Source organism: Rattus norvegicus, chromosome 13 (assembly GCF_036323735.1).
Source record: "Rattus norvegicus strain BN/NHsdMcwi chromosome 13, GRCr8, whole genome shotgun sequence".
Lineage (NCBI taxonomy): Eukaryota > Metazoa > Chordata > Mammalia > Rodentia > Muridae > Rattus > Rattus norvegicus.
Genome location: NC_086031.1, coordinates 69,399,060 through 69,425,691, shown reverse-complemented (window position 1 = coordinate 69,425,691; position 26,632 = coordinate 69,399,060). Strand labels below are relative to the sequence as shown.

General features: G+C 43.3%; 1 protein-coding gene across 15 annotated transcripts in view; it reads left to right on the top strand.

Annotated features, from left to right (window-relative positions):
- Cacna1e (calcium voltage-gated channel subunit alpha1 E) overlaps window positions 1–26,632 on the top strand; it is a 488,748-nt gene that overhangs the window by 188,104 nt on the left and 274,012 nt on the right. For all 15 annotated transcript variants that reach the window (XM_039091008.2, XM_039091012.2, XM_039091010.2 and 12 more), the window contains 2 exons: window positions 5,818–5,923; window positions 6,684–6,823. In XM_039091008.2, the coding sequence (XP_038946936.1) occupies window positions 5,818–5,923; window positions 6,684–6,823 (246 nt within the window). The remainder of the gene's footprint in view (window positions 1–5,817; window positions 5,924–6,683; window positions 6,824–26,632) is intronic.

The following is a 26,632-nucleotide window of genomic DNA, read 5'->3' as shown; positions in this document are numbered from 1 at the left end:
GTTCTCTCCATTTATCTATTTTCCACTTCCCCCACGCACCCCCATTCCCATGGTGATCAGGAAAGAAAGTGGTGAACTGTTACCCCATGAAGGCATCGGGCACAGTGTTACTCTAACAGGTGTGACTTTCCCTTTCAGACTGAAGGGCATGGCACTGTGTGGACAGGTTAGGTGGGAGAGAGTCCTGGAGGGACACTTGTCTGAGAAAGGGTAGGGATGAAAACACAGTCTGTTGACACAATGGCTAAAGTGCTGGCTGTGTCTGTTGTTTCAGTGCGGGTCCTGCCTCTTTACTGTTACTCACTGTTGCCAGACAGATGTGTCTTTCTCCGTGGCCTCAGGCAGAGTGGATGCCATTTCACTCGTATGATCTCACTGTGTCTCCGTCAGGGTCTGTAGGAGCTGGAGCCCGACCTCTGTGGTGGTTCAACTGCTCCTGTTCTTAGCTCTGGCCTTGGGTGTGATTAATGTCCCTTCTAATCACTGGAAGAGATTGCATCAGAGCTATCAGCTTCATAAATCCTCCTCTGGGGACTTCTGTTTGGAAGAGCTCTCCATATTCCCAGGAGGTCCTGGGCCAAATGTCTTTGCTTTCTTCCCGGAGGCCCATTACCATAATTTTCTTTTAAAATCTTTACTGGGGTGGTAGATGTCTTCGGTGTTAGATCATAGCTGCAGCCAGTCAGCCACCTCCTGGAGACTGTGACCACAGACAGATGCTCTCCCCAAAGCCTTGAGCTGCAGCAGACACTTTAGAATTGATTTAGTAGGCTAATAAAAATGGCCGTGATCTGTTTAGGGCTTTGTGTTCACCTGTCTTTGCTGGTCTTTTTGTCTTTCTAGTTTCTTCTATGGAAGTGGATGGTGCTGGCTTTCCCTTTGAGCACCATTTTGGGGCAACTTTTGCAGTGAGAGCACTGACTCTTGTTCCTCATTGCAAAGTCTCTCTCTCTCTCTCTCTCTCTCTCTCTCTTTCTCTTTCTCTCTCCTCTTTCCAGTCAGATAGCTCTTTTACTATTTATTATTTGCATTTACGGTGTCTCTTTGAAACCGAGCTTCTGACAGAATCATACACTAGACAGGCTCTTTCACAGCTACTGGCTTTGAGTTAATAATCACATATTGTTATATTTATGTGCAGCCAACGAGCGGTGACATATGCAATGGCATCAAAGCTCTTGTCTGATTATATCTCTTCAAACTACACATCTCTAAACAAGAAGGCTGAAGGGGGAAGAGGATTCAGACCTTCATGGAGGCAGTTGTCCTGGGAGGCTAGAGATAGGGATGGCTAATGGAGGTTGAGGTCTATCTCCTGGGAACCAATGAGCAATGGCGGAAGGTCACCAGAGTTCTTGGCAAATGCCAGAGTGGTCACATTCTTGTTCCTACAGAAGTATTTTTTCTATTAGGCCTGGAACTTGAAGAGAACATCGTGTTCTGTCAACCTGCCTGACCCTGGTGGCCCTCGCATCATACTCATTCTCTTTGTGCCTGGTGATCAAGGCTCTGGGAAGGGACAGCTGAGAGCAGAGGGGGCTCAGAACACCCCACAGATAGGGCTGTGTGTTTCCCCAAGACACCCCCTTCACACACACATATTTGCTTCCTGCAGCTTAAGTCTTCCCCAGGCCTGTGCCTGCAGTTGTGAAGGCGAGAGACTGGCTTAGATGGGGGAAGCTCTGCTTACAGGGCAGTGCAAGGCGCAAGCGCATGCGTCCCCGGTTCTTAGGGTCCTGTAGGCAAGCAGAGCCAGCATCACAGTGGCACTAGGTCCACCCTCTGTCTTGCCCCAGCTTTCTCTGCTAAAGAAGGAATGAAACAAATGGCAGGTGTGCCGGCCGAGCCATGCTGCTCAAATTAGCTGTGTTGCTAAGGAAACGAGTCAACTGGTTGAAGGAAGGAGCATTGGGTAAAAGGGATAAATCAATAAGCGAACCTATTTTTATCATTTCCCTAATGATTGTCTTGAAGTCGCTAGACAGGGAAGGGGAAGGGAGAGCTGCAGACACTCTAGTCCTCATTAACGCCTCAGAGCGAGTGAGCAGTGAAGGGGTGTTTGGGAAGGTTGCCAGGAAAGTTTATGAAGTGAGGCCCCTAGTGAACAGACAGTGAGATAGAAGGGAAGCTTCTTTGCAGGCCTGAAGCTCTTTCATGGTCATGTTCTTCTTTGACTTGGTCTAGGCCTTTGTTCGCCGGCATTTGATCTTCCGTGGATCTTGCACAAGCTTCCATGACTGCCTTCTGTATAATCAGGTTGATCGTGGATTTTGGTATTGGTTTGATTTTTTTTCCTCCTTCTGAATACATATAGCTTTAATTGATTTTATGATTATAAGTTAATATGTGCTCATTATAGCAGTCAGACAATGGATAAAGGAGTAAAGAGAAAAATGAAAATAACCCTATTACTCAGAGAAAACTCATTATCCTTCTAGCAAAGCAGGACCCTACCCCGCCTCCCTCTCTCCTAACATTAAAGAGAATGTCTGTGCATGCTGGATCTTTTTCTTTTTTGATAGATAATGTATGCCCACAGTATGCAGTACAAAAGTTCAGATGGGGATACAGTGTAGAGAGAATATGGGATGTCTTTTTATAATGATACCCCAGGCTCTGGTGTCCCTGTGCTATCTGTGTATTGATTAGTCCCTTATTCATTAAATATCAATTATTAGATACTCAGTATTCCCCAGCAAAAGGTTGGTCATCAGGGGCAGGCAAAGCCTCTCCCCTCAGTTTCCTGGGTCTTTCTGTTTCACCGGTCCCTTCAGACAACCACAGAGCCAGTAGCTTGAATGAGAAAGTACTCTTTCCCAGTTCTTCCCAGGAAGGTCCTGGGTCCATGGAGGTGCTGAGTGGGTTTCTGAGTTTGCACTGGGCACTTCTAACCATGGGCAATAACTAGGTGAGCCCAGTGCTTTTGCGAACAACTTTATTAAGAGCATTGACATATATGGGCTTGCATGAGTGTGTGTGTGTGTGTGTGTGTGTGTGTGTGTGTGTGTTACATAAAAGAGGCAATAAATCAGTCACTCAACTCAGAGATACTAGCCCCTCCTCAATTCATGATGGCCAATAAAACCTGGTTTTTGTTTGTTTGCTTGTTTTGTTGTTGTTTTTTTTTTAGTTGGATCTGTTTTATTTTTATTTATTTATTTTTTTTATTAACTTGAGTATTTCTTATATACATTTCGAGTGTTATTCCCTTTCCCGGTTTCCGGGCAAACATCCCCCTCCCCCCTCCCCTTCCTTATGGGTGTTCCCCTCCCAACCCTCCCCCCATTGCCGCCCTCCCCCCCACAGTCTAGTTCACTGGGGGTTCAGTCTTAGCAGGACCCAGGGCTTCCCCTTCCACTGGTGCTCTTACTAGGATATTCATTGCTACCTATGAGGTCAGAGTCCAGGGTCAGTCCATGTATAGTCTTTAGGTAGTGGTTTTAATTAGGGCTCTTAACCATGTCCCCATGAGTGCCAATCCCAAGAGAGATGCTCTAAACAAAGGACTGCCTGGTGAAGCAAGTCTGGAATGTGCTGTGTACCGCTCCCCACCCTTTGTGCATGCAGTTACATGCTGTGTACAGTAGCATTAAAGGCTCCAAGCAGTCCTGCTGGGAAGGAACCTACTTAACTTTACTTAACCCAGGCTTCCCTCATTTATTTGATTGCAACTTTCTGTAGCACTAGTATTTTGTGACCTACATTGTAGAGGCAGCACCCCAGATGCCCTCAACGTCTGCAACCATTCATCAAGGCTGCTTTGGCACGCTGTCAGTTTCCTTTCTGGACCAAGTTCCCAGGCAAGGTCAGAAATTCCTCAGCCTCCGCTTTTGCCTTATTCTCTCTGTCATCAGATTTATCTTGGAATTCTAGGCATCAGCATCAAGCCTGGCATAGCTTAGCCTGCTCCAGAGTCTTGTGGGATGCTGGGCCCTGGGTTAGCCTTTTGCCACTCTACATGAAAAGCTCTAGGTTAGAGCCAGCTGTATGACAGAGGTGTACTCCTTCTGATCCTTGTGCTCTGATGGCCTTGCCAGGGTGTGTGTTGGGTGGGGACTTGTCCTAAAACAGTGGCTCTGTGTGCTAGTGTGCCTGCAGCATGTTCAGATCTCAGAGGTTGCCCTTAGCTCCCAGACTTTGAAGCAGAAAAGGGTACCTACTAGTACTTATGGGCTTCCAGGCAGTGGCTTCCCTCCAGCTGCGAGGGCTTTGGGAAGCATAGTAGAATCTGGGGCAGAAGTCCATTTCGAAGTCCAATGAGGCTCATCCATTTTCCAGATCGGGTGGCTGAGCATGAGGAAGCAGAGGATTTCTGGGCTGGGGATGCTATGTGTGAACTGGAGATGTGTGGGAAGGAGGGACTGCCAGCTGTGGGAGAATGCCTGTGACTCAGGGATCCATGGAAATGATGGTGGTGGGGATGAGATGGTACTACCGCATGCTTTGGACTAGAAAAGTCACCTTCTCCCCTGGCTAGCCTAGGGGAGAACAACTGGTGGACTACTCATGTCTCTGTGCGCACTTGGCCACTGCTTGTCCCTCCCCAGAGATCCCTGTATACTCACTTGATGCCATTAACACAGGGTTACAGTGGAGATGGGAAGAGAAGCCTCTGGGGGCTTCAGAATGATCTGCGTTCTGTACTAGTAAAGAGGTGTTTAGGCCCTGTGTCCCTACACTGGCAGGTCCGCTCTGTGGGGGTGACAGGAGAATGGTCTCTGTCCTCCCCTCTTTGGGAAATATACTACCTTTCTCCCCCACCTGAGTTGTGGAATTTGCCAGAGAATAGGTTGAACTGCAAGACTAGTGACACGTCTGGCTCGTGTTTGTCATAACAGTAATTACAGGATGAAATCCAACCTGCAGGATGACTGGGCCCTGGGAGGGAGCTGGCATTTCTCTTCTCTAACCATGGCCCCACTTCCCCTGTGCTTGCAGCAAAGCCTTTTTGCATGCATCAGGGTGACTGCCTTGAATCATGTTTATTTGTTTGTTTGTTTTTTCAAAAAGGCACAGAGAATGCCTTGCCACCCTTCAGAAAAGCATCAGGGAAAAGCCTGTATATTTTACTCATTGGATTCACAGTCTGGTTCTAGTGGCTGGATTCTGCCATTGGAGATTCCAAACCACACTATGGCTATGTCTTCGTGTTACCTATAAATGCAGAATCTAAGGGGAGAATAAGAAGAGCCCAAATGTTTCATCTGACTTCCAGGATGTGCATTCTGTGTCAGCTATTAAAACAGAAGGGGGCTCCCATAGGAGGGAGTGGGTTAATGGTTTCCTTTCCAGGGATTCCTCTTTCCCTCAGATGATCAGAGGCTCCAGAGAGAAGGGTGACTCCAGATGCAATTCTGAAAGGGGTAACAGAAAGCCACAGTTTGGTCTTTATTGAGGCCAAAGCTGGTTCTTCTGCCCAGGTACCTGAGGCATGGGAAGAGCAAGATTCTTGCTTTGTTCTTTCCCATCAATTTGAAACCCTCTTTAGTTCCTGGACTTATGTTTTATTTCACTCGCTGATTGGAGTATCTGACATTTGTCTAACTCAAATATTTCCTGTCTGCTTCCCTTTTCTTAATGAAAATGCTTCATTTTCACAGACCAGTCCTCAACAAAAATGCCTCCTATGTGGTCATACACTATTCTGCATGCCTTCTTGCTAGTGTAAATCATTCCTACTGCAAGGGTCAGCAGGAAGAAGTTTTTATGTATATATGTTTGTGTATATGATGTTATGTATATGTATATGATGTATATGGCCATCTAGAGGCTGTATCCCCTCTTACACGAACTTGATCCTTAACTCCTCTGTTTCACGCCATTTGAGTACATGATCCTGGCCACCATCATTGCCAACTGCATCGTCTTGGCCCTGGAGCAGCATCTTCCTGAGGATGACAAGACCCCAATGTCCCGAAGACTGGTATGTGCCTGCTTTCTTCTCCTTTTCTCCTCCTGGTTCCCTTGACTCAATCTCCCCTCCCCACTTCCTTTCTTATACAGCTCTATGAAGTCTTTATTCTTTGATGAGACTCAAGTTAGCAATAAACCCTGCTGGAGCTCAGGAGGAAGAGGGCTTTGCAAATACTGGTGTGTATATCAAATGACAGGCAAAAAGAAAGGGCAGGCATGTGGGCCATTTGCTCCACTCTTCTTTCCTAAGGGACTGTTGGAGTGAAAAGGAACAGGGAAGAAGGATGTTGAAAGCCGAGTGTGTTGGTGGTTATGAACTTGCTAAATGCCAACATCCTTATTCTCCTACAGAAATGATCCACGTGTCTAATGTATTTCTCCAGAAGAGAGGACACACATTATTTTAAGTCTAAACACATGGATGAGTGGCCAGACAAATGACCCAGGCATGAGAACTCTGAAGTTTCCAGCTAGGGTATAGACCCAAGAATGGAGAAATAAACTCATTCTGGGCAATGGTATGACATCAGAGACTTCCAGAAGAAAAATGTCTAGTTCCCAGGTGGGACGCATCTGTCCATGTCTACAGCCCTTTCCCCCTTCTCTATATTCCATGCAGTTTCAGGTCCTTTTGGTCCTTCTATAACCTAAGCTGTACCCATATTCAAGGCCGGTCATCATAGGTGTGCAGGAGATGGTCAAGGTGTGCCTTTGCCTGTGTCTGATAAAGAATAATTATTTTATTGTTGGTCTGTTCTTCATCCTCACAGGAGAAGACAGAACCATATTTTATTGGAATCTTCTGCTTTGAAGCTGGGATCAAAATCGTGGCTCTAGGATTCATCTTCCATAAGGGTTCGTACCTCCGTAACGGCTGGAATGTCATGGACTTCATTGTGGTCCTCAGTGGGTGAGTCTTGTTTCTTGCTTCCTTCCTTCTTGCTCCCCTTATTTGTGAGTGCATGCACGTGTGTGTGTATTTGTGTGTGTGTGTGTGTGTGTGTGTGTGTGTGTGTGTGTGTTGGGAGGCTTATGGTGACATGAGGTATCTAGTATAAGGAACAGATGGTGGGCAGAGATAAAAAGGTACAGTAGAAGCTGAAGAAAAAGATCAAAGTTAAGACACTCCATATAGGCAGGCCATAAAGAACTCCTCCTTGGAAGATCTGGGTATATGTTGCATTAAACAGAGCCAGGGACTCTCAGGGGTGCCTGGCTTCTCTTTGTATATTTGCTAGATTGCTCAACACCTAGTTTTCCAAGACAGGGCCTTTCTATTGAAGCAAGCAGCTCATGGTGGTCTAGGAAAGGGGTCATCCCAAGAAATCAGTCGAAAGATGCTTGGGTGTAGTTTCTTTGGGGATTGGAGAAGACTCCAATTATGTTTTTTTTTCCTGAACTAAAAACTAAGATTAAAACACTGAGAACAGAATTAAGGATTTGTGGATTTATTAATGGCATAAAATTGAATGACATGAAAATACTTGATAAGTCACTCCTTAGCAGTTAGTATAGTATATATTGCAACTGACCTCGTGTCATAGGCACATATAGGGTGGTGATCCATTTAGGTGAATATTTGCAACATCATTCCTTTGGGTATGAACATAGTATGAAGATGATGGGTGGATCCACTGCTGTTGGCAGCAGATGTGATGGGCTTTTGGCATTAGGAGTGATAAGAATACTCTTCAGGGTTTCTATGGCTTGTGAGTCTTTGAACCCATTGTGTTTTTAGTGATTGCAGGGGAGAAGAGTAAACTTGTATAGGTGAAGTGTTTGGCATGGAAATTCCCTGCCTTAGCTGCCTGACTCTCTGGTGAGGACAAGCAAAGACAGGACACTGAAGAGATGGATTGTGTAGCCACCATTATGATCGGTGAGACATGAGGGAAAAAGGAATTTGTAGGGAGTTAGGTAAGGGTTGAGACTGAGAAGGTGAGCTTGGAAGCATGTATCTACCCACTGTCTTGTAATACAGACACGGTGCTCACATTTTTAGCTTTTAGGCCAATTGTGACTGAGGAAAAGAGAAGTAGTTGAAGATATACTGGATTCGAACATAGCTTACAAGCAGCCAGCCTCTGTATGTGTAGTGGATAAACAGGGCTGAATGTTCATGTTTATAAAGTATCTATTGCCTTACAAAAGGATTTTCTGTAGGCCATTATCAAAAAGAAATGTTCTAATGCTCCATTTTAAATATGAAAATATATATAGTATCACAGGAGTATATTTTTGCAGAAAATGTAGCAGCTGGAGTGATTTTTAAATGTCTCTAAAATTAGTAAAATATACTATATTAGAAAAGTCCTAAGCGAGAACTTGAGTTGTGTTATTTTATTTCATTTGAATTGGTGGTGGTGGTGGTGGTGTCTTTAGTGTTTGCTTTTTTTTTTTTACAGTACTTTTATTTATTATTTCTGAATAATCATGCACATCATGTATCCTGATCACACCTACTTCTCAGTCTCCCCCTTCTGGATCCCTACCCTTGTGGTCTCCCCCAACCCCACCCCTCAAAAAAAAAGAAGAGAAGAAAAAAACAAGTCCAATTTGTGTTGCTTGCATGCTTGCCAGAGCATGGTCAGATTTCCAGTGGCCAGCCCCTGAAAGAAAACAGAGTCTTTCCCCACCTCGACCCCCAACTAGAAGCCTTCGATTCTTCAAAGTGGGGAGCTATACTTCAGCATTTTTATCATACTTTTGGGGGGGCTAGGGTTGTCACAGAAGCCTTCTGTGTCTCTCTTTCTCAATTGTTCACGTGCAGTCATCGATACCCCTGCAAAAGTAGCTCCCTTGCCCTTTACGATCAGAAGAAGCACGGATCACAGACTTCCACATGGTTTCTAGTGGCAGCATGTTGATTTGTGTGTGTGTGTGTGTGTGTGTGTGTGTGTGTGTGTGTGTGTGTTTATCCTGCTCAATGTTACATGCACTGAAAACATTTGGAGTTTTGGGTCTAAGCAACTCATTTTTATTTTAAACTGTCTTATATTGATCTTTAAAAGTACAGAAAAAACTGAAGAGAAGAAAAAAATCCTTGTTCACCGATTAAAAGCAATTTCTGATTTTAAGAGCAATTTCTGGCTCTTTCGGCATCTGCTTCCCTCCCTTTAACGCGAAGGGAGCTTTATTTTAGATGTCTGTAATTTCGCTGCCTTTCTCGATATATGATCACGCATCATTCCATACTTTACTGAAATTTTGTGGTGACTGATGAACACTTTGTTAAGTGGATGTACACAGCTTGCTGCTTGTTTCTGCTTGTTATTCAACACTTAGATTGCTTTCTGGGTTTTGCTATGATAAATAATTATTAAAGATGCTCTAACATACGTCTTTTGGATGTCACACTTTACTAGACGGTTTGACAGGTTGAAGTGCAGTCAGTTCTCTGTATCTTTGGCTTCTGTGCAGATCCAGTCAAGCGTGGATAGGAAATATTTGGGGGAAATGCTTCTGTAGTGAGCCCGAAAAGACTTTTCATTCTTATCTCCCTTCCGTAAGCAGCATAGAATAACTAATATTTACATAGTGTTTATGCTGCATGGTCTTGTAGGCAATTTAGAGACGATGTAAAGCATCCAGGAGGGAGGACGTGCATACAATTTATGCTAATGACATGGCACGTTATATAACATACATGAGCATGTGTAAACTTCAGTATCCAGACTCAGAACCAGTCTTCTCCAGGTACCATAAGACTTTGCAGGGGAAATCTGGTAGTTCTGGTGTGGGAAGTGGGGAATCTGATATGAATAGGGAGGTGGAAGACCCTTACCATCTGACCAGACAAGGGAAGATCAATATGAACTTTAAAAAGGGCTGTCAACACAGCTGAAGGAGCAGATTTTAGGGAACCAATCAGGCACTTTTGCTGCTATAGCTAAGAACACTCCTGTTCATCACCTGCATCTCTAGGGAGTGTTAGCACTTGGCCAAGTCAATTGTCCTGTCTGTGCTGTCTGTCCAGCTTTCTTGGTGATTCCTCAGACATTGATGGCTCTCTGGGTAACTTTGACTATGGGTACTTCCTAGTTGAACCAACAAGACTTTGGGTTCTAGTCCCATCTCACCTTCAGCCCAACATACAGGAGCTCTTCTTAGTCACATGGTTTCCAGGCAACGGTTCACTGTGCTCTTGATCATTGAGGGCTGAGGTTCTGACCTATTGCAATGGAATGGGTAATTGAACTGTCCATATTTGCACATTTGCCTCCCACCTTGCTTTGCGGCTAGGAGGCACACCATTTCTGGAGTCAGCTCATGTCTTAGAATGCTAGTAAGGCAGCATTGATGGTGTTCTCTCTTTCTTAGTGGTGCATTAAACTAGGGACGTTTTACAATTATGGCGTCTTAACTTCAGTTAATATGTTGCAGTACCAACTAGTGAGGTGGGCAGAACAGACTGCAGAGATGGACTATCCAGTACCCAGGATGTTATATCATTTTCTCACTGTCACCTGCTATCTGGTGAAAGATCCTGGGGTTTAGATCATGCTCTCTGATGCAGGACTGCTATTTTTTTAAGCCCGCTCTATGCATCCCCTCTCCTGGCCACACAATCTTCCTTTTTTTCCCCCTCCTTCTTGACACCTGCATCCAGAGTTATTCCTGCTGACAGCACTTCCTTCCCACCCTGTCTTCAGGTGTCACCTCACATTCTACTCCTGTGCACAGAGGGATTGACAGTGTTGGAGCATGACACGGTGCTTCAGGGTTGAGGCTGCATAAAGTCTTAGCTCTCAGTTCTGGTGGTGGGTGGGGGGCGGGAGGGTCGGGGGCAGAAGGGTGGATGCTGTGGAATCATACAGCTGGCTCAGCACGAGACCTGTCATCATTAGCCTGCTGCTAAGAGACAAGGATTTGGGGGGATTGCAGTCCCCACATTCTATCTGTCATCCCTAACCTTCCATAGTGTTCTTAGACATGTAAATTGAAGACATGCATGGTTTAAGTCAGTCATTTCATATAATCCCTATAAACTCATAAAAAGGGCTGTCCGAGTCCACTTTCTACTACCACAGAGTATCAGACACGGTATTTTTTTAAAAAAATATTTTTAAACAGAAACGATTTATATCTTCCAATTCTGATATCTGAAAAGTCTTACGAGTCGATACTGGTGTCTGATGAGGCCCTTCTTGCTGTGTCCTCGCAGAGTCAATGATATCATATGCTGAAGAAGAGAGGGAAACTAACCAAGCTCACCCTTTGAGCAGGAGTCTGCTCCTGTCATAAGTAGCCTATTCTGTTTTTAGCATAGCGTCTATGCCTTAGGAAGGTGTCCACATGACCAAATCACCTCAGAAAGGCACCAGTCTTGCTATATCACAGTGCTGTTTAAATTTCAGCAGGGATATTTGCAGGGGGCCTTTAGATTATAGTAGGGACCTTGTTGTCCTCATTTTCCAGACAATCCATCAAGGCTCATAGAGGGCATGTGTCGAAACAGCAGACACTATCTAGGACAGTGGCTCTCAACCTGTGGGTTGCAACCCCTTGGGGTAGGGTATCAAGGACCCTTTCACAGGGCTGGTTAAGGTAATCAGAAAACATATATTTACATCATAACTCATAGCAGTAACAAAATTCCAGTTATTAAGTAGCAATGAAGTAATTCTATGGTTGGGGGATGGTCACCACAACACGAATAACTGTGTTAAAGGGTTGCAGCATTAGAAAGTTTGAGAATCACTGATCTAGGAACCCGAGCCCACATCTTCTGCCTCTAAGCGCATTCTGCAATGTCTTCATTCTTATACCACTACCTCACACCTCTGTAGTTGTAAATCTCCATAATCCATATCCATTTGGTCCCCGAGGAACAGTGGGATGGAGCACAGCAGGGATATAGATCATCATACAAGTGCTTCCAACACAAAGCAGGAGGTGCAACTGTGGTTTGAAGAAGGCAGGCTCTCCTGTGTCCTTCTGAGGCATCACCCCGTGGGCTTGCAATACAGTACCTTGCCCTACGGCAAAGACGGTCAGCTCTTAACCTAATGTTGTTTGGTGCCTGACAAGTAGATCAAAAGATCCAGCTGCCTTCTTCATAGGTTGGCTTATTGAGACACCCATTCATTCACCCATTTGCTTATTCAACAAGACAAATCTTATCGACCGAATAACACCCAAATCAGTGTAATTTGCTGAAACAAACTTCTGTCTGCAACACCTTGGGACTGTTCTTGAGTTGGTAATAACTCAGGAGGCTTTATGTTTAAACTCTTGTCAGGCCACCTGGAATCTTCTACATTACTTTAAATAACCATTATATACTAATCTCAGTAGGAAGTTATTGAACCTAAACTTACAGAGAATGATAGAGGATGATAAGAACTCAGTCATCTCTAAACCACTTTAAGAGCAGAATTTGGGGAGACAGCTAGGTTTTATGAGCTTTTTCATCTCTGTATTCCCTGAGTCTGATATGTAGTCACTGCTTGTAAATTCTGATGTATTATTTGTTCCACTACCAAAGTCTTACATCCTCTACAGGATGCAAGAAGAGTGGTGAGCGAGCCCTGGACCTGGAGTAGTGAGAGTCCTCACACCTTCCCTTTGGTCTCACTGGGATTTGTGTCTACAACTCCTTCTGCCTACCTTATTCTGTTAGGGAAATGGAAGCTGAGGGTTTGTACTCCAGGCTAATAAATATTTTGTCTTCTTGGAAAGTGATCGAGGCTTCTTAGAGGAAGCTGAGTGGGGTACAGGGAGAAGCCAGCACTCATTTGTCCTATAATAGTGGCATTTAGTAAACCCTGGGCCAAAGACTACATTCCACAGATAATATTTTTAATTCATAAAAGTAGTACCTTAGATAAGAATTATTAGGTTTAATTAGTTTCTCCAGGTCCATTTCAGGGATGAATAATCTAATGCACAGAACACTTTAACAATGCACTTATATCCAAGTGAATGCTACAGTACTCTCCTTTACCCATATTTTAGCATCCTGCAATTTCAATTACCTGTGGTCAACCACAGCCTCAAAATATTAAGTGGACACTTCCTAAGTATTGAATGGCATTCCCTTCTGAGTAGCATGGTAAGATCTCTGGCTATTCCTCACTAGCCTGCCTGAGACTATCTCTTTTTCCAGGGTATCCACAATTCCACAATACATGTTTATACTTCCCCCTGCCCCCTGTTACCAGGTTCTCTTTTCAAGGTATTGCAATCATTGTGCTCCAGAGTTCCTTACTTTACTTCATGATGTCCCCAGTTGTGAAGGCAGTAATGTTGGCAATTTTTCTACAGTGTGTGTTTTTGTAACTTGTATGATAATTGTTAGTTAGTCCTGTTCATCTCTTACTGTGTCTAAACTATAAAGTAAATGTTGTCATAGGCAAGTCGGCATGAAAGTAGGGATGTAGAGAAAGTCATGATGTGTAGAATTATGTGCTAGCTGTGGTTCTTCATTCTTCCTTGAGATCCTGGACCAGTCCTCCTGCCCGTAAGAGAGGCAGTTCTATCTGACGAACAGAGTTTGAACCCAGCCTGTCTGCCTTTAGTATCTTCTGAGCTTAGAGATGCTACTAGCGTCTTAGAGATGCTCTTCAGCTGCTGAAGAAGTTCACTCTTTGTTTCCACTGCACATGATTTGGTTCAGGTCCAGTGGTGAGCTGTATGTTGTTCCTCTTACATTTAAAGAATCTTTGTTTTCAGATGCGTTACAGTCCTGGTGAGCTGCTCTCCTACAGAGCTACTCTCTAGTTCAAAGCTGATCTTGGGTGGTCAGATAGTCAGAATGGGATATCATCCCATTCAGAAGGTCAGTAAGCTCAGCACACACTTTGGTAGCCTGATGATAAACTGTGCAGTGGGGCTATGGCCTGGTTGAGTGAACGTGAAGTGCAAGCACTAGTATTCATGGCTGTTCCTATGCCTTTCGCCTCTGCTAAGGTTCTTGCCACCAGGCTCAGACAGCCACTCAACAGTTATTGAAAAGACATTACAGAGTACCCGCAGCCTATGGCACCATGCTAGGTGTGGGTAGGATAGGTCATGTGTCCCTCACCAGGACAGTGAGTCTACATGTCATGAACACTCAGAAGAAGGGTATCATACTTGGCTCTTGGGAAAGCTTCTTTAAGGAAATAACACTTAAATAACATTGAGGTGCACAAAGGGGTGGGTGCACAAATGTTTGGGGGTGGGAAATATGAGGAGAGAGACAGAGGGCATTCCCAAGAACCCAGTAGTGAGAGACAGTTTTGTAGAGGTCAACGGGAGCCAGCCTAGTTCATGCAGGAGCGTTTATACTGGAATCTGAGAGAAGCAGGGGATCCCTGAAGACTTTAAGCTGGGGGTGGAATCCTACTTCTAACTCTGTTCTGGACGCTGCACACTTCTTTTAAAAATTCTTTTTACCCTGGGATCACCTCTGAGGAAAGACAGGGCAAAGAGAAGTGGATGAGTTCTGCATCTTCAGCTCCAGCCTGCATGGAATGAGTGTATAACCTAGAAGAGTGAGGGAAGACAAAGGAAATCGTGGGCAGGGGAATGCGGCAGAGGAGTGGGACCAGCCATCCTGCAGCCCCAGCTTCCAGCCAGAGGCATACACAGAGTGGTTTAGCCCAAAGCCTGTTTGTAGGAGGATGATATCTGGAGCTAAGTATACATCGATAGGTATTTTTAGAGGGTTTCTGTAAGAAGGCTGCCCTAACATGAGTTTCCCTAGCAGCTAAAGATCGAGGAAAGCACAATTTTCCTCTGGGAGCCTTGTCTTTCTGGTGCTGAAAATGTGGGGGAGGTGTTGCTTATGCAGCCCCAGGGGCCCCCAGCCCGATTCAAATCCCTGCAGTAATAGTGTGATAGCCCTGGGTATTTATATAGCAAATCATGTCAGGGAGCCTCGTGGGATCCCTCTTACCGACTTGTCTTTTACTTACCCTTTTAGCTGTGGGTGGGCCGAAGCCAGAAGTGGGAGAAAGAAAGACTGGGTAAAGGGAGGAGGCGCGCAAAGCCCTGGGTTCAGTCCTCAGCTCCAGAAAAAAAAAAAAAAAAGGGAGGAGGCAAGGAGCTTATAATTTTGTAGATGGGAAACTGACACTAAGGGAGGAGACATGATGGGTTTTGAGCTTTCCAGCTTCAGTGAAACAGGAGCCTAGGAACCTGGTGTCCTTAATACTGCTGGTAGGGAGGTCTGTGATTTCTTAGCTTCCACTGCTTTTGAAATTCTTCCTCTGGAGCAGAGCTGGGAGCTGCTTCTATGGCAGACCTCCCCCCTTATCGCTGGCACTCTGCTCAGTGCTCTGTGCCCGGGGAGCACTACAGCTTGTGCTCCATGCAGCCACTTCTTTTATTGGAACAGTATTTCTGTTCCAGTTGTATGATGGGAGAGATATGGTTCAGATGCAGAATTTTGCTTGTTATATTATTCTTTATTTTTAGAATGAAAAGGTTCAGTCAGGGGAAGAGGTAGGCATAGGGCCACATGTGAAACTTAACGGTCTTTTCTGAATTCTGTACACTCAGGGAGGCTCCAAACAAGAATGCCAGCTAGAACTTGACAGATTATACATAGATTCAGTAGGCAAAGTTTTCTCGTGCATATCTCTCTCTCTCTCTCTCTCTCTCTCTCTCTCTCTCTCTCCTGACGAGATCTATCACTAGTTCACTAAATAGATATTTATTGAGCACCATCTGTATTCCAGCTGCAGTTTTGGTGTTAGACTTCTTTTCTCAAAAGACTTCTTCTTGTCCCCATTAGTGGAAGTTTAGTCAAGAGCCAATAGAATGGGGCAAGAATTTAGCTGTGGTGTTGGTCAAGAGGCTAAGGCAAAGGAGGTGAAGGAAGCTTGGTGATACTGAGGACATTTGTCTGGGGCTTTTCTTCTTGGATTTATGTTTATTAAAGGTGATTTAGAGACAGAAACAGTAGCAAATGCATTCTCTGAAGACCACTCCCAACCTTCTGCCATTCACTTCATGGGCATGGATGAGTGAGGTGCTGTGAAAGTAGAGATGTGCTGGCAAAGTAGAGGGTATAACATATGACCTCATTCTATAGACTCCGAAGACAGAGTAGACATTAAAGGGGGTGTTTGTGTTTCCTCTCTGTGGATAAAATACATCTTCTCCCTTAAGTAGACATTGTAACTCATGTCTGTGTTGTAAATATAGTCCGCAGTTAAGTATAAATGCATCGGCGTGAAATGTTAGGACACGAGGCACTGCTTAATGTCAATGAAGTCAGGGGGTAGTACATGTGCTTATACAGTGGTTTCGAAAGGGAAGGGCGAGGCATGGCAGCCTAGATTTCAGAAGACAAAAAGTGGGTGGGCTGGCGTAATGGAGAGTCAGTAAAAGCCAGTTAAGGCCAAGTTACTCAGCCACAGTCACTGCATGTTATATCCAGGAGAAGGGTAAATTTGTCTGACTTTTCCACGGAAGAGAAAGCTGATGCACACCAGGCTAAGTGCTTTGTCCAGACTCTTCGAAGTAGGACGTATGAGCCAGGGCATGGAGGGTGGTTTGTTCAGTACAAAGCAAGAGCCCAGAGCATTATAAGTCAAAGGTTTATAACTAAAATATTCAAAAGTCAGTGTTTCAGAGGCAACCCCTCCTGCTTACACTTGTAACTGAGGAGAACAGCTTCACTGAAACTATCGCGAATTCTGATACCATGGCTGTTAAAAGTTTCTTTTATCATCATTTTGTGCCAAGACAAAACTGAACAATAGGTTAGCTCTCACTTCTTTTTAGTAGTATATCTAATTTTATCAACACCGGGAAAGTCCTCCATGGCTATTATTAGGAAGAACAACAAAGAAATCCCAAGAGTAAAAGTTGAAATGGAGGCTTTCATTTTTAATTTTATTAACAATGAGAATTTCCCCTCCTCTAGAGCCCCATTTTTCCAATCTTCCTATTCCTTTGTCTTCTGGATCTCTCCTCCCCCACTTTTCATAACCCTAACCTAACCCTATATATAGGTCAGAAGGGCCCCACAGAAGAAGGAGAAGACAGGCCTCCTTTGTCCAGCAGTAATGTCCAGTCAGCCCTTGCACAGAAAAGAACTAAGTTCCTATTTCCTCCCCCTTGTCTTTCTTTCAATTCCTACCTTTTCGGCTGCCACTCTCCTGTCAGCTGCCTGGGCCTTGGTGACAGGATAGATAGGGAAGGGGCTCAAGGCCATGACTTTTCTCCCTGGCCTCAAGCTCTGGGACAGTGACTTGGAGCCAGAGTGACAGGTGTGACTGCTTCACACTTCAGTTCCCATCAGCTATCAGCCATGCTTTTGCAGTGATTTACATCAACACGGAAGGGACATCCTGCATCATGACCCTCCAGAACCCAGCCGGACCTTTGTAGCTATTCCTAACCTTATGACCCCTTGACTGGACATGGGGAGCTGCAGGTAAAACTGTCATGGCTTGGGATGACTTTGCTGTTGAGTAAGAGGAGACAACCAGAACGATGCACCTCTGTGACCTAACCCACTGAGGCTTAAGCTTATTCAGCACTGACATTTAGACCTTTGAACCATGGAGGGAAAGATGACTTTTAAAGAGTTGAGAGGGGAGGAAAAGGAAAAGGAAAAGGAAGAGGCAACCTATCCCATACTCAAACAGAAAGCTGACTGCTAGAGATTCAGAACTGGACAGAGATAGTTCCTATTGTCTTCGAGTTTGCTGTCTAATGAAGAAGAGAGATAGACATTTAAACTGAAGCACAGAGGTATGCTGAGTAAGCAGAGAGAAATGTTAGAGCTCTAGGATCCTGGACCAAAACTGAAGGGAGAAGGGGAGGGTAAGAAAATTATGATGATCTTGAGACTGAGGCAGTGGAAGGGGAAGGAGGGGAAGAGTGAGGAGAGCTTGGGGCAGAGGGGAGGGTATGTGTGCAGGATTGGACACAGGGCATACTAAGCACAACTGGGAAGGAATAAGACTGTGTGGGTACTTGTGGTGACAGTGAGCTGAAACAAGAAAGGAATGTTTTATAGGAAGTCGCCAAGGGAATCTAAAGAGAATGGTGAACAGATCATCAGGCAGAGGTGCTGTTTTCTGGGAAGAGAATTATATCACTGAATGATCCCATGTCTGCTCAGAATAGGAACTTGGAACTAAGTCCTCAAAGAATCCCCATCCTCCCCCTTATCTCCTCCTTCCAACTTCAGCCCTCAACTATACTTTTGTTTAACTTATTGAAGTTGTACCAAAACCCATCCTAGACCATACAATGTAACCCTATTGCATTCTAAAGATTTGTTAACCTGCCTAGAGTGGAGATTTAGTTCCTGCCCTCTAAGATCATGCTTTGAGCATCTCCTACTGATTCAAATAATGGGTAAGAATTGATGAATGTGTAGGCTTTTATTTTCAGCATTCAACAGAGAAATTATTTTAAAAATGCTTTGCTGAGAACATTGCTATATGATTATTATGATTTTTTAGTTTCCAAATAGAACAATAGTCAAAAGATCAAGCCAACCCACATTGCTTGTTTATGGGATGTTTCTCTTCTCTCTGCTCCTTCCTTATGACACATCATGATGCTTAATCTGGATCCTAATTGAACTCTTGTTAATAACCACGATAAATATAACATGTTGTGATCTAGGGGTTCTTTGTGGGGAACTCAGAGTGCTTTGTAATTTACCTCCTCCCTGCTTTCCATTTGAGAATGGGAAATGGAACCCTTCCCTTTCTAAGTATGATGTTATTATCAAGCAGACCTCCCAGATGTGTCCTTCATATTTGATTGTTATGATAGATATAGAACATTAAATTCTCGCTCTGGTCTTTTCTGATGACCACTTGTATTTCATGACCTCTTTTTCCAGGAGTATATTCAACTTCCTTCCCTTCCTTCCTTCCTTCCTTCCTTCCTTCCTTCCTTCCTTCCTTCCTTCCTTCCTTCCTTCTCTCTCTCTCTCCTTCCTTCCTTCCTTTCTTCTTTCTTCCCTGCCTCCCTTTCTTACTTTCTTTTTGTTGAGCTCTGTCTATTGAAATAACTTGGATTGTGAGTCTTTCAGTAAGCTAAATATCTCAAACAGAAGAAGTTGGATGAGGTTCTTCCTCTTACAGAGACTCTGATCAGATCAATATTTTACCAAGCAGGTCTACAAATAAAGGGGGAGGAGCTTCTGTGGTTTTAGCTTGCCCAAGCAATTACTGGATTGAAACCACACAGAAGTCAAACAGCAACACCTTTTCCAGGGATACAAATTTTACACCCAGTCATGTAACCTTAAAGCAGGATTGGATCTCAGAGTTCACCAGTTATTCCAGTGGTATTCAACTTGGGTGCCGTGGGACCTGGGAACTCCTGGAATTATTGTAATAGGTGAGCAAATCTGTGGTCCCATCCAGAACTGGCTGTTTCCAGATAATATTTTCTACACATAGGTATCACAGTATAGTTTTTCTAAAGTGTGTACATGGTGTTGTGATTTATACATATAGATTCATTTCTATTGTTGTTGAATGGTAGCTTTTTCTTCTTTTTGATGAGTCAGCAAAGCATAGTGACTAACAATTGGGCAGTAATAGGTAAGTAAATCCATGCTCATCCACTAAGCTGTTTACTACCTGTTTGACTATGGGGCAACCAACCTAATTTCTGTATGCCTAGGTGCCCTTACCTATACTAAACAGAGTTGAGTGAATAGTGGTTTTGATATATCAGTCCTCCAGGGAATGGAGTAGGACTTGAATGTGTTGAAATTATAAAGAGGTTCTCACACATGTAAGATAAGAATTGTTGAACCATTGTAATTAAGCGTGCTTAATTACAATTACAGTGTTGTCTGTCAATAATATCTGTAATCAATGAGGAGACATAGGTTTACCTATGAAAGAATTATGTTGATAACATTAATTGAAGTAGAAAACCCAACATAAATGTGGATAGCACTATTTCTTGGGCTTGGGTCAGAGACTGCATTACAAGGAGAAAGTGAGCTAAGCATTGGGATCCATCTTCCATCTGGTTCCTGACTGTGGATGGTGTGAGTAGCTGCTTCAAGCTCCTGCCACTGTAACTTGCCCACCATGATAGACTACACCCTCCTCAAACTATAAGCTAAAGCAAGCCTTTCCTTAAGTTGCTTTTGTTTATGGTAATTTTATCACAGAGATAGGAAAAGATGAAGGATCCAACCCACTGTCACAGAAGAAGGGCAGGGACTCAGAACTCTGAAGGATGTCTAGTTGGAAGGTCACTTGCTGAAGGAGGATGCTAGTGTTTGGTCTTGTGTAGGTGTGCTTGGGAGAAGTTGGACATAGCTCTTACACTCAAGCACAGAGCAATTTGATGGGATCAGAGTATACAGATGGGATAGACACAGGAGACCAGAACATTTGAAGCCAGGTCTGAGCTCAGTTCTACGTGGGGCAGTCTACTCTTTAAGAGTGAGAAGAAGAATGTCAGTTGGATTGTTAACACCCAGATAACTGCCTGAGGTCACATCTATTATGATCAGCCCACAGATCAATGTCTTTCCCTATTGGCTAGAAATGGGTCCTTGGATAGTTTTGTTTTATTGGCAACTTACCCATCTTTCCTCTTGTTGTATAGTTTTAGTGCCATAAAAGAACATGCTTTGAAGACTTTTCAGTTTGAACATAAATGTTGAATTGATTACTATTTGAGAGATGAGAGCAATGAGAGAGGTGTTTTTTTTTTTTAAGATGCATTTCTGTTTCCTGAAACTCACCAATGCAGATGTATAGATTCGTCACAAGCTGAGAGACTTCACAGGGGAATCTGAACCAGGCAAGGAGGTGTAATCTAGTCTGTGAAGTTCTCACTGTCCCTGGCTCTTATTGCAGGAGTGTGGTGGCCTGGGGGAGGGGTGGAATAGAAAGCTGGTGTTCTTTTGCCAGATTTCTTTATTTTTCTTGTATTGTATGATAATCTCAAACATGCACATAATATGGTTTGATTAAATTTACCTCCAATTATGTTCTTCAAATTCCTTCCCCACTTCCCTGATACTTTTGCTCCCAACCATGCTCTTCTTCCTCCTCACCAAGTCTTCTTGACACTACCTGTAGGTTTAGCACCATCGACTCAAACATGAGTATCCTCTCCAGGACTGTATTCCTGAAGCAGCTTTCTTTGTAACACTGCTTTTCTGTCCTTCCCATCCATTTTCCCTCTTTCCATCCATCTAATTATTAAGTGCTTACTGAGTGCCAGGCATTATCATGGACCCTGCCTACAAAAAAAGTTTCCAGGTCATAGAGACTTTAGAAGACATGGAATTGTTTGCCTACTCTGCAGTTGGTAGTGAATGAAAATAGTGATCTCATAGATCTCTCAGCAATGCTAAATTACCTTGATGGTGTAGCCAATTCACAAGACTAAAAGATTTTGGTGTGGACAGATTCAGTTTGAATTTCAGCTATGTTACTGAGGTATCTTTTTGGCCAAATTGCTTAACTTCCTCGAATCTATGATGTTAATAAAGCACATAAATATTTTTCTTGTAGGAGTGGTGTTCTAGCTTGAGCAGGGTTAAATGTCCTAAAAATAACCTCTCAACTTTCTTGGGTTAGCATAATAGGCTTATCTCATGTTCCTTAAATAAACAAGTGTGTTTACAGTCTTCTTCTTTAGTTACTGATTTAGAGACCAAGGCCCTAACCTATGAGTCTACCATCTGCCGGGTCTCATGATCATTTATGGTCACCTAGAGCCAGAAGAAGAGTATGGAGGAGGAATCCTCTTATTCATTTGGTGTATAAGTGATGTACGTAATTTCTCTTAGCATCCTATTGACAAATAACTACAGGCTTGTTGCAACAAAACAAGAAGATCTTGTCCTAATTGGGCAACAATATTGCACTGTTGGAAAGAGAAAAGGAGAATATCAGTTTGGGAAAACTTTGCAAAACAGCAGTGATGATTGTTCCATTGTCTGCATGAGGGTTAAATGAAATGCTCATATTGTCAGACATATATGAAATATATAACAATCCTCTATTGATTATTAGTGACACTATTAAATAAATACTGTACATGCATGAAACTTTTGTTAAGAACTGGGCCTGAAGTGGTAATGAGATACCTGCCTTCAAAGAGCTTTCACATGGCTGTAGTGTGTGTGTGTGTGTATGTGTAAATATTTAAATATATAATTATAATTTGAGGTTATTATATGAATGCTGAAGAAAAGACCAGGGAAATAAATTTGTTGTACTCGGGTCTCTCTACAAACCTTCTGTTGAATGCTTGGTGTGTACATGGCCCAGTAATAATCAGCAAAAGCCACAACAGAGTTTAGTAAGGAGGCTGTGAAGAATGGGGAATTTGGTTTCCTTCTCCTCAAAGGCATTGACACTTGGTAGACACAGGTATAAGAAGCCATTAAATCATTTTATTTCCTCTTAGTGAGACTTGCAATGATAAGAACGAGAATCAATTTGCCTTGTTCTATGTTTATCCTCCCTCCCCTTCAGGATCATAGAGACCAGTGGGAGTTAGCCAGCCGAGGCTGTTGATGACTTTCTAAGTTGGCCTAGAGAACCCTGCTGGTTAATGCCTGTTAGACTCTGAACTTTGTGTCCCAGAAGCGCAGGGGTCTAGGAACCAGTTTCAGAGAAAAAACAGCTGATCCATTTAGTCATGTCTTCTCTATTGTTAGTTTGTACCAAGATGGTTGAAGAGTTAACATTTAGCTATGGGTAAGTGTAGCTATAATAAATAGATTATATACAGAAGCAAAGAAATGATTACCATAAGTCTTTGGAGAAGAATTATTATTGTGGCACTAATGCTGAAATAGTCCTTTGGGGTATCAATTTCAATTATGTTGTTCCATAATGCAGTTTGTGGGCAGTCTTCTATATAGGGTCCTGTAACTAGATCAAGAAGAGCTGTTCCATTCAAAAGTTTGAATTAACTAACAAACGAGTTAATTGATATGCATGCATACACACATGTGCGTAAAAATGCATGCCTCTTTTCTGTTTTTTAAGAAAATGATTATTTCATGCCATGCATGGTGGCACACACTTTATACCCAGTACTCAGGAGGTAGAAGCAGACAGATCTCTGTGACTTGGAGGCTAGCTGGTCTACAAAAAGCAAGTTCTAGGACACCTAAGGGCAGTTACAAAGACAAAAATGAATAAAATCTAGGTAATGATCTTCACTGGTGGTAATTGGGCTAGTAGAGTTCCTGAGTCTTAATTTTGGGAGAGATACTAACTAACCTAAAAAAGGTTAAGATTTGGTGGAAGGACATACTTGAAATCATCTGGTTCCTTCATTGTTGCTAATATCATGTTCTGCCTGTAGTTCTCTTCTTCCTTCTACTATTCACCAAACGTCATTAGAATGCTCCGTAAAGTTATCTGTATTCTGACCCCGGTGCTACAGAGAAAGGAACTCATTAAAATTTGATGGTGCTCCTGAGAACAGCTGTCCTGGAGGGAAAGAGATAGAAGAAAATAAGAAACAAGAGTGGTAAGAAACTTTGTAGCTCCTGAAAATAGATGTAGGGTCTAGGTATGTGTCCACATATGGGTTATCCTTTATCAGACTATATCTCCATCCATGTTTCATGTGTGCTCTTCATATATCTTGTCCTGAGGAGAATCTTGAATGCAAAGATGTTCCCCAGCAGATTTTGCTCTTTATCTGTGATTTTGTTGGGAGGATTTGCAAGCTTATTCCTTCCTTTAAAGAAAGCATAATTTGCTTCTACAAATTGCCCCAGGCCTAGATTCTACTTCCTTTCTATAAACTGCGCTAGGGACCCTCCCCTTTCTTCCAGCTTTATTGACATCCCTAACCTCTGGTCCTGACCAGTTGATCTGTCCTTGTGGAGAGGTCCAGTCCTATGATCCCAGCTTTCCAGTATGGCAGACAAAGCCTGGTCTTTAGTAGATGTTTGAAACTGAATTTACCTTGGGAAAGATGGAGACTTGTTTTACTAATAATTCTAACCTGCTGTTTGTGAGCAGACTCATTTCTCTATAGGAGAAACTGAGATTTGTCTGTATTCATATAAAGGGAGGGAGGAAGGAAAGCCTAGCCCATGAATTTTGAAAGACAATCCTCCTTCCACCTCCACATATGTTATAGAGTAAAAGCAAAATGAGACATCAAGAGGTTATAAATAGGGTGTGTTTGTTTGTCTCTTTATAAAGACATCCTAGGGCTACACATGCACATACATGTGTATGTACATATTCTCTTCCCCCATCTCTCCCTCTCCCCCACCTCTTTCTATCACACACACACACACACACACACACACACACACACACACACACACACAGACTCAGAGAGAGAGAGAGAGAGAGAGAGAGAGAGAGAGAGAGAGAGAGAGAGAGGGAGAGAGAGAGAGAGATTAGATCTTTGATTTTTTTCTATATTTTTGACCTTTTCCTGTTGAACAGGACATTCAAAAGAATGTCCTTTCCAACACCATCATCTATATCAGTGGAATTGGTAGTTTCTCTGGTTCTCAGGAAGAGACCTTGTAGTGGGTTCTGGATGCCAGGATAATCCTAGGCCCTGCCTGGGTCTACTTAGGGTTCCTGAGTAAATGCAGGTTATTTGCTATAACTTGGAAGGGCTAGAAAGGGAGAGTTTAGGGAGTCGTGAGCTTCTCAGCGTGACATTGAACATTTGTGTGTGGAAACATTTCCCCCTTAGGGATAGGAACAATAGATTTTCACCAAATGAGCCTCAGACCCACACTATAGGACCATTCAATCAAGTCACCTCCCAAGCTCCGCAGTGAGCTTGAGAATTTGTCTGGTTTTTATCTCCTGTCATCCAGACTTTTCTGTTATGTTTGATGGCTTTGTCAATGCTTAGCGATAGTGGATTACAGACATTTTTCTTTTCTCTTTGTTGGTTTGTACACTGACATTATAGTGAGAACACTAGACCAGAGGCCCCAGAAATCCAATGGATGACTGGGGATGATATGTTTTTCTACCAGTACTCTCCCATTTGACTTTTGGGGTGAGGGATCAGACCAAATTTTTTGGGAGTCCTGAGTCTTTGGTGGCTGAGATCTTAAGCTGCAGCATGATTATTATAATGGACCCAGTTCCTGAGATACTCCTGAGTAACGACTTCTAATGTCAAGTTTCCGCTTTCTTTGGTTCATTATCACATGCTTGGCTTGACAAGATTTTCTTTCCCCTTTGAAATGGCAAGAAAAATGTCTTTATTTTGAGTCATCTGAGACTTCAACAACTGACTGTTCTCTTTATTGTTTTGAGGGTCATTGCCCACCTGTCTTCTTCACCCAAGCAAGGCTGGATTCTTCTATTTCTGCCCTGTCTCAAATAGTTTTCCTCTGTTGCCTTACATTGCTATTACACTTTTCTTTTTAAAATTATTATTATTATTATTATTATTATTATTATTATTATTAATTGTCTCTAGCAAGACTGTTCTATGATGTTCTGTCTGGTGAAAGACATGGTTCCTCAGAGAAATAGCCTTCTGCTGTGTACCCAACATTTATATGACTTTCCCTGATTGCCTTTCCTCTTGTGATATTTTTGTGGGCCTCTTACTTCTTTACTGAGGCTGACTGTAGGGTTATGTTCTCCTTTCCCTGCTCTCCACAGTAATTTGTCAACTCAGACCTTTAATAGATGCTAAACAAATTCAAATTCAGTGTAGAAGTTAGAAGCCAGATCTGTGCATCCTGCCCATCAATCTGAGGGCAATCTTATTCTGGGTCTGCCCATGGCCCACTTGGGCTAGATTCTGTTGTATTTATTTGTATTTTCCACTATTGCAACCACAAAGCATGATCCTAGACCTTGACTAACTCTAGGCCATTGATATTGAGTGTGTGCCCGCTGAGCTCACAGTCTTGCTAAGTCTGGGACTGAAGGAACAGGAGAGAGTGGCACAGGATGTGTCCTTGATCAGAACTTGGGAGAGAACAGCGTGATCTTCCCCTTGTGTTTCTGAGGCAGTCTGTGTTACTTACCAGACTAACTTGGAGGAGGCGATTTTCTTGCCGTGTGTCATCACTGTGTTGTTTAAAGTAAACGACGTCTTGGTACTATCAGTTGTTTGCAGTGCGGATTCTCTCTTCTTCGATCAATCTCTCTTCTCACTTGCCAGCCCCCACCTCTTCCTGGACAATTAGCAAAGTGTTTGGTGTTTGGTTTGGATGAATAATTAATTCAGAAGCTTTGTGAATGATTCATGGCCCATATGCCGGGGCCACAGGATGTGGTGTCTGTGTGTTTGTGTGTGTGTAGCACGTCACACTGTAGGTCAGAGGGCTCTCCTTAGGTCGGTGGCTGTAGGCTCCGTGTGCCACCCCAGTGTCAGACCAGGTTGCATGTGATCTCCATTTGGAGATTCGTCAGGGGAAAACAAGGTTCTCCATGGGTTTATGTATGTTTACTCCAGGCTGGTGTTCCTAGTTTGGGCCATAGTACTTAAGAAATTGAAGTTTACCTTTTTGAAAAGTAGCTATTGGCTGTCTTCAAGATAGGTGACTGATTTTTACATGTCGATTTTATATTAAAGGGAAAGAAATCTCTTCCTTCTTGCATAAAGCTTCCTAGGCAAGGGGCAATGTTTTCTTCAGATTGCAGCCCACTTCCTCCTTGCTAGTATACTAATTCTGTTTCCTGGTATAGCTTCTGTCCTGGCAGGGAGAACACCTGGGTACACTTCACTCTACAAGCTTCCCTTTGCCTTTGAAGAATGTTTCCCCCATTGCTTCTCAGTTCCAGTTTACAACTGGTCAGCTCTTCTCCACTGA